The sequence below is a fragment of the Acipenser ruthenus genome, chromosome 2 (assembly GCF_902713425.1).
Source record: "Acipenser ruthenus chromosome 2, fAciRut3.2 maternal haplotype, whole genome shotgun sequence".
NCBI lineage: Eukaryota > Metazoa > Chordata > Actinopteri > Acipenseriformes > Acipenseridae > Acipenser > Acipenser ruthenus.
The window spans coordinates 8,370,991-8,383,408 of NC_081190.1; the positions used below are offsets into that span (position 1 = coordinate 8,370,991).

Genomic DNA, 12,418 nt, shown 5'->3' on the forward strand with positions numbered 1-12,418 from the left:
CAATATGAATGCTTTGGATTGATCTGAAAAAAGCTGCAGCCAAGCATTGTGTACCCCATCTGCCTGAGCTGAAGGACCAAGATGTAACACACTCGTTAAGAATGATCAGAAGAGTTTGAAAGCTGCAATAAAAGCAAAAGGAGGGCACCCGAAATACTAAAGAAGGGGCGCCAATGCTTCTGTCATGAATGAATACTTGGTTAAACTTTACTAAATGCTTATTCTTAATCTGTTGACTTGAATTATGGTATAATAAGCATAGGGTGCCAATACGTTTGTCTGCGACTGTATTAAACAGCAGGTAGATACAGCTGGTGTGTTTTATAAATAGGTCATAGATCTATTTGCATTAGAAATATGACATGCATTTGAGGAGGAAGCCACTAACACAGTAATGAAAAGTTATATGAAGTTTAGAATAGAAAATATAATAGATAAGAAACCATTCTGGAAGCGTATTTGTTTTTGTAATGTATGATCTGTTTATTTATTTCCGGATTTTGTCACAATGAAGTTTTTATTCCCAATGAAGTAGGGTACAAAAAAAACAAAAAAAACACGGCCTGCACCTTTTCAACCGTCATTTCAATATGAAAAAAGCTTTTCTATGGTATCGATTGTGTTGGCTGTTTGTACTGTCTGTGGGCCAATTGAGATACAGGTTCAGATGTTTGAGAAACCCTCCTGAAATGACATCACAATGAGCTCCTCTCACCAGAGTGAGAGCAGCCAATCCCCGTTCACTTCATCACATCTCACCAGCACAGGACCAAGCCCAGATAGTTAAGCTTCAAAGCCACCGCCCCCCCCCCCCCCCGTAACCTTTTCTTTACCAGCAAACACAGAAATGGGTTTTATAAAGCTGCAAACAGACAGAGTGGCAGGCGAAAAGAATCTCTTTCTTATCTGATCCATTATTAATACAAAATGCATGCTGGAAAGCTTTTAGGTCATGCTGTTCAGTTCATCTGCATAGCCCCTAATCAGAGTACCCCATCTCTGTTCCCCACTTAACATCCCGCAGCCCTTATGATCTTAATAAATGCATCTTTTTTGATTGTTAAACACACGTTTTGTCTGTTTTATGCATCTCATCAGTTAATTGCTATTAGCAGCAGCACTACTGTACTAGTGCTCTGTTCGTAATCAGCACAAAGAAAACACAAAGCATTACTTTAATACCCTTCCATTTTTAAATACTGGATTTTAATTTGAGACAATAATGTGGAAGAGGCAAACTCTTTGTAAACAGATTTTCTTTTTTGTTCTCAATCATATTTGTTTTATACATATTTTGTACAGATCCATACCACTGTGACATAAGGGCCAACAGCATTTCTATGTAGAGTTTCACTAGGCTTACAGAGAGTCATTAAAACAATACTACACTGTACACTGCCAAAAGTACTTCAAGCAACATTTCATCTCAGAAATATGTGGGAAGAGAAAGCCTGATCAATGTACACATTTGGTGAATAAACTTTACTGGTCAACTGTACAAGATTACAGGATATCAGCACCCCATTGTCAAATAAATCAATTCTGACATTAGTTTACAATTGGTGAAAGTATTCTTGAGAACTGGCCAGTGCATGTGTAATATTGGAGAATCAAATCCAGAATGGAGACAGTATCAATGTTCAGTAGAATACCTTATTTATATGTATTCTCCATGTGGATTGACAGTCTTGCGCTGGTGCTGTTTTCTAGTCTATCAATGCCTTACTAAATAAAGAGGAAACAATTGGTTCACTGGTTTCACTGCATTGGCCAAGGCTGACCACACTGGAGCCATGCCACTGGACTGTCGTACATTTAAAACAGTATGGTTTATTCATTACAAACGGCTTCTTTAGTGTAATCATTTTATTTACAGAACATTTCAAAATTACATCACATTTAGTGCAATTGCAACTAATTATAACACTATCAAGCTATACACATTCCCTGTAAACTTCCCAAACATTTTTACATCTTTATTTTTAAGATCAAAACAACCTAACTGATTGGTTTTGGAACAATTCTCTTGCCTGATGTGACAAGTTATTAATAGGTTTAACATTCCACTTGGATTTTTTGGGGGCTAGGATCCAATCGTGAAAAGTTGCCATCACTAACTATGCAGCAGAAACGGTATGTCGACTTGGACTGTTCTTGTTGATTGCAAAAAACTATTATAAAATAATCAGTCAGGTATAAAATAGCGAGTGAAATGCTTGTCTGAGATGCAAAGTATAAATGTACATTTCTACAATATGTTAATCCTATCTTACAAAGTTTGTTTTTCCTGTTTTGGCGGCAGTCCTGTTGCTAAAAACACATGCCCTGCTAATATTAAGATGGAGACACTTCTCTAGTGGTGCACGACAAAAAAAAAGTAGAATTTCTTCAACGTGAAGTTTTTACAAAATGATATGCCAATAGACAAAGCTGGACGTGGATCTTGCAACACAGCAAATTATGGGAACTTTAAAAAATCTCCATCAATTCTGTACAATGCAGTTGACTAATTAATCATAGATGTACTGGCATAAGGAAGGGGTGGGGGTTTGCGTTTAGAATACAGGTGCTAATGTGGTTTAGCTAATTCCCCATTATTTCCCAATGAATAACATTTCATCTACTAGGACAAAATAATGTACTTACATCAATTAGTTTTAGACTTGGGAGGTTTTATCAAGGCCAAACTGCTCAACTTGAAAGACGGAGCACCCTTGTAATACAAGTCTGCTTTCTGGACGTTATGGTTGTACTGCATGACTTGCACCATCGTCGCTCACCAATTCGATTCAAGCCATCCCTCCTGCCAGCTCACATTTTTAACTTACATTTTTTTGTTTTAAATCCCAACACATTCGTATAACACAGATACAACTAAAAATACAGTAGAAATATAGAGATATCTGAAAAAGGAGAACAAATAGAAATCAAGCTTTTCAAACTCTTTGTCCATCAGAACCAGCGTTCTTCATAGGAGCCACAGAGTGAAAAGGCAAGGTCCGAGGTCACTCACATCCCTCAACAGATATTACAAACAACACAACTGTTTAAGAAACAACAATTAGCAGCATGAAGATCAGTGATTATACATAGCAAATAAAAACAAACATATTTGGACGTTTACAAAAAGCAAGACCAAAATAGGAACCACCACCATTTACTTTAGACCTCCAACATGACCATACAAACTTACTATAAATCATTTTTGATTAACAATATTTTGGCTATTATTGCAGGTCTAAAGCAACATCTCTGTAAGTCATTTATTAAAGCCATTAAACCACAGTTCGTAAAATCAAATGTTTGATTTTGAATCTTCCCCACAAGAGCAACATAAATGACGGCCATACAGATGTATTTAGTATAACACACTGATGCAGAAGAGAAGTTAGCAGAGTACTAGTGTTGTATATTGTGGTCACAAGGCTGCTGTGTTCCTGACGTTACTAGCTTGAAGGCGCGATCGCTGCTGAATGGTCTCCATTACAACTGCAGACCTGAAGTTCCTGCAGGCGCTCCAGCTGCAGCGGATTCCTCCAGGTATGGAATGTGAACAGAGCCTGTTTCAATCACTGGAGCAAAGCACACAAGGGACTTGGCAAAACACTGAAGAAAAACAGAGAAGTTCATTCTTGACTGTTTGAACAATCTTGATTTGCATGCAATCGTAATATAAACTAAGTGCTGGTACAAATATTTGAACAACAGAATTTATGAAAACGAGCCAAAAGAAAACAAATGCAGAAATACAGACAATACAGGTATTGTAGGACAAGAAATCCCCAACACACATTTTATGATTTTATTGTTGTTTGTTCTGCATTCTGCACAAGCAGATTTACCTCCAAACATTAGAAAAGAATAGGCTTTCCAGCAGTTTTCTCCTGGACGTATGATGTAAAACGCTTCAGGAATTTAGGATACTCTCTCTTTGCCACAGCTCTGAGAACTGATGCAGGTGCCCAGCCGCCAGGATTCACTAAAAAAGGAGGAAAGAAAACAAAAAGGTTTAAAATAGTTCCACCCTCCTCCAACTTCCTTACACATAAAATACTAAAACTATAACCGGGCACCTACCATTTGCAACGTAGGTAATCTTGCACAGGATGTTGTCTCTACTGATCTCTTTGTCACCCTCTGGTGGACTCACCAGTGTTTGACAAATCAGTGCTATGTTGATTTTGGCACGCACACATCTGTTGGTGAGCTGATTTGAAGTAAAAAATAAATAAAAGGCTTAGTTAATTTATTATTCTTACGCACTATGCTTTATTGTTAGCTCTAATAAAACCTGCATCTCTCTAATTACATTTTTCAAAGCAATACTTACGGGGGCATTTTCATGATCTACAGAGAAATTGCACACAGTCCATGTGTCAGGGTCGTTTTCATTGTTAGAAATAATTTTCCGGATTGCTGATAAATAGAGCACGTCTCTTTGAGAGGCAGGCCAAACCCTCTACAAAAGAAATTGATAACAAAACAACAAAGTCACAAAACACTCAACACAGATGTTGAGTGAACTAGTCCAGGAGCTCATTTGTATATTTAGCACACACATAATGAGTAAACAGGACATCGTTCATGTAACTGCTACAGCACAAGAGCTTCAGTTACTCGTCGTTACAAACTTACATGCACTCATACACAAGGAGGCCTCCTAACCTAGATTCAAAGACATTCAAATTGAAACAGCGGCACTCCAGATACATGGTAAGAAAAGAAGTATTGCATCTACTGGCAACCACTGCAGCCCTGTTACACAGCTGACAAAAAGACTATGTAGTAAAACTAAGTAACGCACACAATCCTTTCTTAAACTGAACTTTGAAACACTGAGATGCGAGTTGGTTGGGTTTTCTTGAAATCAAGTTGTTTCATACCTTGTGTGTCTGATAGATGATGACTGCGTTGTCTGACAATCTTTCTACTAATTTAAAATTCTCAACAGTTGCTGCAGAAGAAACAATACAGATGTTAATCTATACAAAAGTATAATTAAAACAACATCACACATTAAAAAACAAATCTCATTTTTATTGGTTTTATAAAAAATAAATACAAAAAGCATGTCATTTCAATACTTACTGTACTAGATAAAAAAGACTTACTTTCCCAATCATTACGGAAATCAACATTCCAAAAATAATGGCAGACTTCATGCCCGGTCACCCCTTTGACGACATGGGTTGCTTTTAGAGGGTCCAACACAATTCCATTTTCCTCCACCTCTCTCCTGTACACCTGCACACACAGAAAAGCACATATATTGGAATTGCTCATCCATTCAAATGGCCTATTCCAATAAAAAAACAAGTACACTTAACAAGGTCCCTTGCCAGACAGATTCCTTCATAGTGTGACATACAGTGTGTGTGTGTGTGTGTGTGTGTGTGTGTGTATTTGGTAAGCAGCTCTCTAGAAATGTGAAACTCTAAAGTGCGACGTACAAATAATTGGCTCTCGTCTACAGATATTTACATCTAGAGCAGAGAAACATAGAAAATAAACCTTCAGGAAAAGACTGTATTGAGAATTGATCATCATTCATTGGGGGATAAAAAACAAATAGATAAATGTAATTGGTTCTTCTTATTTGTCCTAGCTCTTTAAGCAAGTCACTTCCAGGTTCAAAAGAACACCCAGCAGCAGCTTCCTCCACCTGCTCCTATACCTGAGCATGAGCGCCCTCTCCTGGCCCATGCTGGTAATTTACTGATCCAGGTCAAGATCCAACTCCAAGCAGGTTTTAATGTAGTTAATGGAAGCTGCTAAGAGGCAATTAACTAATTTAGGACCTGGTTGGAATATAGACCAGGACTAGAATAGATCTTGAGGGCCAGAGTTGAGTCAGCTGTTTTAAACTGTGTTCTTGAAATGAATGACAGGCAAGCTTTCTATCTAAACCATACTGTCAACCTGTGTGACTTGCAGGTCATATGCTGTTTATCCTATCACAATATGCTGTACATTTCATAATTTCCTGTCCCCATTCACTGTATCTGTTACTGGTCAAATTGGCTTCACCTGAGTCACGTGAAAGCTGTAGTCAGTCTTGGCTATGCCATCCTTACCTTCATTTCAACAGCACAACCGGTCTATGAAAGCTGTATTCAATCTTGGCCATGCCATCCTTACCTTCATTTCAACAGCAAAACCGGTCCTATGAAAGCTGTACTCAATCTTGGCCATGCCATCCTTACCTTCATTTCAACAGCAAAACTGGTCCTATGAAAGCTGTATTCAATCTTGGCCATGCCATCCTTACCATCATTTCAACAGCAAAACCGGTCCTATGAAAGCTGTATTCAATCTTGGCTATGCCATCCTTACCATCATTTCAACAGCAAAACTGGTCCTATGAAAGCTGTATTCAATCTTGGCTATGCCATCCTTACCTTCATTTCAACAGCAAAACCGATCCTATGAAAGCTGTATTCAATCATGGCTATGCCATCCTTACCTTCATTTCAACAGCAAAACCAGTCCTATGAAAGCTGTATTCAATCTTGGCTATGCCATCCTTACCTTCATTTCAACAGCAAAACCGGTCCTATGAAAGCTGTATTCAATCTTGGCCATGCCATCCTTACCTTCATTTCAACAGCAAAACCGGTCCTATGAAAGCTGTATTCAATCTTGGCCATGCCATCCTTACCTTCATTTCTCCCTCTTCTACCACCAGCTGCCAGTTGGCATCCCCACCATCATCTTGCAAAGAGTAGGTCATGTGATTCTTAACCATTTCCTCCACCTGCAAATCAAAAACAGCTTCCATTAGCAAACCTGTCAAAAATATTGTTAGGGGTTATTTTAATGCAACACTATATTGATATTAAATTATAAAAAATGTTTTTTGTACAAATACATCTGGTCAGCGTGCATCAGAATGAAACACATTTTAAAGCTGACAAACGTGTTGCTTGTCTCTGAACAACCACAAGTGGGCCTGTTTTGAGCTTCTTCATTGCAAACAACTTTAAACCATAGTTCTCCACTGCATCACAAACTCTTACAAATCAAAAACAACCATACATGTCTTTCTTTTTCAAAGAAGTTACTCATTCATACCCTTGGCAATGAAAAACAATTTAAGGCTCTTAAGACACACATGCATGATTTTCTGTTTGGAATAGCGAGAACAGCCTCAAAAAACTGCACAGTAAATAGATCCCAACTTCTGGTTCTGTTCACACCTTTCTGCCCTGTGATCAGCTTCCTAAATATTATAAACAGTAATGCACTGCACTCTACCTTTCTGTGGGCTTCTTCATAGGAACAAGCAGATTCTCTGACTGCAGCAGTACAATTAACAGATTGTATCATTTTCGTATTGTGAGATAGCAGGACACTGACTGTGGCTCACCACTCCGAGTGCGCTGATATCTCCCAGCTGTAGTAAACCAGCTTGTGTACCCCTATGTAATTGTGACATCACCATGAACATATTTACATAAACTACAAAATCCATTTTTTAAATACTCCGTTTTAAATACCCTCTGGCTGCCTTAAAATGAAAATTCTGTACCAAAATAATATAGATAAGTTTTAAAGATTATACAACACAGTATGAAGTATTTTACTATTTAAAAAAATAAATAAATAATAATAATAAATACAATGAAATTCACTATCCCTGTAAACCTGCCAGTATGTCTGGATAAGTACCATTACAAATGATACATTTTGCAGCTTCATATCGACCTACAACAGCACTGCATACAATATGCAGCCAAACTGGATCTTCCTATCCACAGGACAGCAATTTATTGAAGTAACTAACAGTACTAGCAACAGGTTGGGAAGTAACATGACAGTAAATCACTGCTCAGAGTGTGCCAGGATTAGTTCATTTAAATAGTAAATAGCTTTTATCTTTGAATATTAATTATACAAAAAAACTAAACATGGCAAAACAGTGAAAATTAACCTGCAGACATTGCTACTGAAAACATTTCAGGCAATACAAATATATCTTAGCAGAATAAAAGGCATAAAAAACTACTGTTCTGTCAAGGTTTTGATTTGTATATACAGTAACTGTTTCCACTCTTGCACTGGTTCCATTTTCCTATAATGTAACTTTTCACAAATACATTCCAGATTCTAAAGGAACATGCTACTTGGACAACATGTGTGGGAATCTCTTACAAGAGGCACAGATGCTGGAGTGTTGAGTTATTCTACCAAATACCTGATAAACCACAAGCTCTCTGAATATGGATTGGTATTGCAGGTACATGTGGTGTATGAATCCAGTTGCTCTATTTTGGTTCCTGTAGAGATTGCTGTAATATTCTAGTGTTACATGTAGGTAGTACAGGATGGACACCTCCACTCTATGCCATCTCACAGGAGCGTAACCAGTGGGGAAAGAACTAATGAAAATGTCTACTGACTATTTAAAAGATCTTGGTTGGATAGCATGTACAGTGCATGACAAAAGGGAGTCTGGAATAACCCCCAAAGTTCATTAAACAGAAAATACAAAACATTCCTTGTAAAGAAATAGCAGACAACATTATGAGGTACAGCAGTGTGCAAATGCATTACAACACCCTAAGATTAGTCATGTATAGCCTTTATATTACCTGCATGAAAACCTTGGTGTGAGAATTTCAATTTCCGCTCAGTAATCTGTAATCCGTCTGATGCATTTTACCATTTGTGGCTGCGTGTTCCTTTTCTCTTACAATTTTAAATGAATTGCATGAGTGGCCTATTAACGTCATCAATAAAATTAGTCAATCACTAATTTGCCTACTTTGACAATTTTCCAAGATTTTCAGTTACAGTGATTTGATTTAATATTCAAAACAAAATCATAACAGAAGCAATGGGGTGTTCCAATACATGTGCACATTAATGTATGAGGGCAGGTAAATGTTAGGGTTAGTAAAATAAACACAAGCTTTCATTGAAGTAGTAAAGTGATTCAACATCATCATGCTACAGTGGCACGAAAATATTCATACTGTAAGAAATGAAGCAAAAACAGTAGAGTTACCAGTAAAGCTGAAAAAAACATGTGGCCAATATTGAAATAGATACAAGAAAGAACTGCTATAAAATGGCTTGGAGAAACTAAAAATATTTAGTTTCAGGGGTGTGCTCATAATAGCCAAAACATGTATTATTCTGTAGCAAGGCAGAAAGAGTAATGCAGAATGTTTTATTTTTTACACAATTGATCCTTACTGTTCTATAGTATTAGAACTATAAATATTGAAACTTAGGATGACCGAGTATTTTTGGTGCCACTGTATACTGCATCTCACTTTAAGCAACCATACTTGTTAGGGCTTTGCATATTATCAGCAGCCGTCAATAACAAGGTCATGTTATTTGTCTTCTTTGCAATTCCTAAAAACCACACTGGACATTTTGCTCATCTGCATAATGTAAAAATAAATAAATAAATAAATACACAGTAGACACTTTGTTTTTATTTATATGGCCAGTGGTATGTTTTGCCTCACTAACAGATAGAGTCTCTATGTGAAATGAATGTGACATTAGTAACAGGTTTGTAAAGAATGTCCACAAAACAAACAAACACTTAAACAAGCAGGACGGAGGTTAATTTACGGAAAAATGGTGAGTTTAGAACAGCAGAAAATAAAACAGCAGCAACCAAATTCAGTGCTCCTTTCATTAAAAAAACTGCATTCTGGATGAATTTCATCTTGTGTATTAACTTCTGCCTAAAGAAATGTAAGATTAAAAGTTATTTAAAAAAAAAAAAAAGAAGGAGAAGCCACCGCATGCTCTTAGGGTCTTGAGCCAGAACCCCCGTGCTTACAAAGGAGGGTAAAGCTTCACACAGAGCGGTACGAGAGGGCGCTCCGTGGAACGAATACAGTACCTGGGAGCTGAATCTGTGAACATCATCAGAGGCACTGACTAGATCAATGGAAGACATGGAGGGAGAGCGACTATAGGGCTACCACAGAGACAGACAAAGAAAAAACCCAGGAATCAGAACACAAGCACAACAGAGCGTTCAATCAACAGCTAATGAAAAAAAAAAAAAAAGAAACAAAGTCCTGTAGGAATGCAGATGAGCGTTGAACAGCAGGATATTAAAGAATGCAGTGTATCCAGCAGCGATGCAAACCCCACATCCACTCTTTCATTGCAGCGCTGCAGTAAGTCATGGAAAGGACGGAAGAAATACATTTAGTCTACTTGACTTAGTTTCGTATAATTTAATGACAATTTATATCTAAGTTGTAGGAGCTCCCTCGATGATTTCTTAGGAAATTGGAATTGTTTGACAATCAGTTAGCATTCTTTTCCTATATATAAAATGTACTAAGTATTTAAACAAAATAAAACTAATACCTGTTGGGCAAATCTGTATGTGCCAACCGTTGTATAGGCATCCCCAGAAGGCACTGCTGTGGGCCGGTGTATCCTGGCCTTCTCAGACTGAGACTGAAAAACAGGAGATGCAGCATTAAAAACAATCATCCACTCTGCAGAAGATCCCACACATCGAGAAGGGGCACCGTCTGTTTCTCTGCTACAAAAGACTACTCACGGCACAAACAATTAACAAATCTCTCAGCAATGAAATGAAACTGTTTATCTTTATTTGTTTAAAGATACAGTGTCCAATATTTCCTATCACAGTCCGAGTACAACATTAAAACCCTCCAACTATGCCTGTTTGCATCACCAGTTTCCCTGCAGTTAAATTCCTTTTTAGAGAATACATACAGCTATGGCCAAAAAGTTTAGCACTACCCTACAGAATTAACTCATTCTGCTTCATAAAATCAATTGAAACATGCTGAATAATGTTATGGTAACATATTGAATTACATACTATTTTAAAGTTTTCCCATATTCATAATGAAAAACTGACCAATTAAAAAATGTGACATTTCGAAAACCAACATGAAATACTGTACTACTATTATGGCTCCCAGGAGACTTTTACAATGTAATTTTGAAGTTTCCTTGATTACATGATATTAAATAAAAGATATAAATTGCGTTCATGTATGTAATTTTTTTTAAATTGCATCTCAATCCTAAAATTCTAGGTGGTGTAAAACTTTTGGCCAGAGCTGTAAAAGCTGGGAAGTCATGCCAATTATATATTTGTTCTGAAGTTATCTATCTGCTTTATGATGCAGAAAGATGACATGAGATTCTATAGCTACAGGAACACAGCACTGGAATGTTCTGCTATATAGGATAAACAGAACAGTTAAATGCATTGTAATGCTTTGGATTGGAAGGAATTACCTGCTCCTCAATTTTGTCTTGCCTGTCAAGAGCAGCTTCCACTGCATCAAAGAACTCATCTTCATTAATAAGGCTGTTTGGACCTTCCTGCAAAGCAAGACAAAGAACACATTTCAAAATCGGGTCAAGAGAAGAAAAAAGAAATTTGAAAAATAACACGCAACATGCCTAAATGTACCCCTGCAGATTGATCACAATTCTAACATGATTAGTTAAGAAACACAGTGAATACCTCATAATCAGGGCCGCCAAAGTGAGATTTCTTCTTAAATTCATTCAGTGCAATCTTGTAACCATCCTCTATTCGCCTTCTCTTTTCCATTTCCTTCAAAACAGAATGTGCACTACGTCAACATCATCTTAGACGCATGGGAGCAGAACGATTTGAATTAAATACAGTACAATAGTTTGGGGAACATTTCTAATTTTTGCATAAAAGTTGTTTGTTCTGCCAGGAAGACATTCAGTGTCCAATTGCAGAGTGGCGCCTCTGAATACATCTTGAAGGTGTTGTGAACGCATGGCAACTATTCCTGCAACCATGTTGAGAGTGTAGAATGTTTCTATAAAAACAGAAACAGAAAACATATCCCACTTTGTCAACATGACGGTGTTACTGTACAACTGCAGCACAGCTGGTTTAATGAGAACAAAAAAAAAAAAAAGTGCAAATTATAAAGCACAGCCCTGTTATACCACCAATCCAGGTTACATTTCCCCATATATTTATTATAAAATCTCTTTTTAAATGAAAATAATTTTATATCCTTAAATATATTTCCTGGCCAACATATGACTTGCACCAAAAAAGATCAAACTTTTGAAGAAATAAACCAGTCGCTTTTCTCTCTCTTCTGTTTTTCTACTCCTGTGTCAACCACATGATTCCAACTTTAAATCCATTGCATGTTTTGAACAACAGAGTAGAAGCTAAAAGAACGTAAATCTTAACATTTCCAATCTCATTCTTATTCCAGAAAGCAAAGTGAATCCTGCTGCCATTCTCAGATGAACTTTGTGAACATACAGGAAGTAACCTGCTCTCTGTCCTGAAAGGAATGTACGTTTGCTTCTCTCGTGCCTCGTGTCTCGGTTTCTCCACTAGGTTTTTGTTTCCCCAGCAACATCAGGGTTTGTGAAGTCATCTCTGTTTGCAGTGAGC

At 37.3% G+C, this 12,418-nt stretch overlaps 1 protein-coding gene across 2 annotated transcripts in view; it reads right to left on the minus strand.

The window, feature by feature from the left end:
- Positions 1–1,239: 1,239 nt before the first annotated feature.
- LOC117403755 (ceramide transfer protein) overlaps positions 1,240–12,418 on the minus strand; it is a 49,491-nt gene continuing 38,312 nt past the window's right edge. Inside the window, exons 8-18 of one of the 2 annotated variants that reach the window (XM_058988286.1) lie at positions 11,489–11,581; positions 11,257–11,343; positions 10,345–10,437; positions 9,866–9,943; positions 6,659–6,754; positions 5,112–5,244; positions 4,884–4,954; positions 4,331–4,459; positions 4,078–4,207; positions 3,843–3,979; positions 1,240–3,606 (exon numbers count right to left, since the gene is read on the minus strand). In XM_058988286.1, the coding sequence (XP_058844269.1) occupies positions 3,852–3,979; positions 4,078–4,207; positions 4,331–4,459; positions 4,884–4,954; positions 5,112–5,244; positions 6,659–6,754; positions 9,866–9,943; positions 10,345–10,437; positions 11,257–11,343; positions 11,489–11,581 (1,038 nt within the window). In that variant the 3' untranslated portion in view covers positions 1,240–3,606; positions 3,843–3,851. The remainder of the gene's footprint in view (positions 3,607–3,842; positions 3,980–4,077; positions 4,208–4,330; positions 4,460–4,883; positions 4,955–5,111; positions 5,245–6,658; positions 6,755–9,865; positions 9,944–10,344; positions 10,438–11,256; positions 11,344–11,488; positions 11,582–12,418) is intronic. The other variant, XM_058988295.1, reaches the window with a different exon arrangement.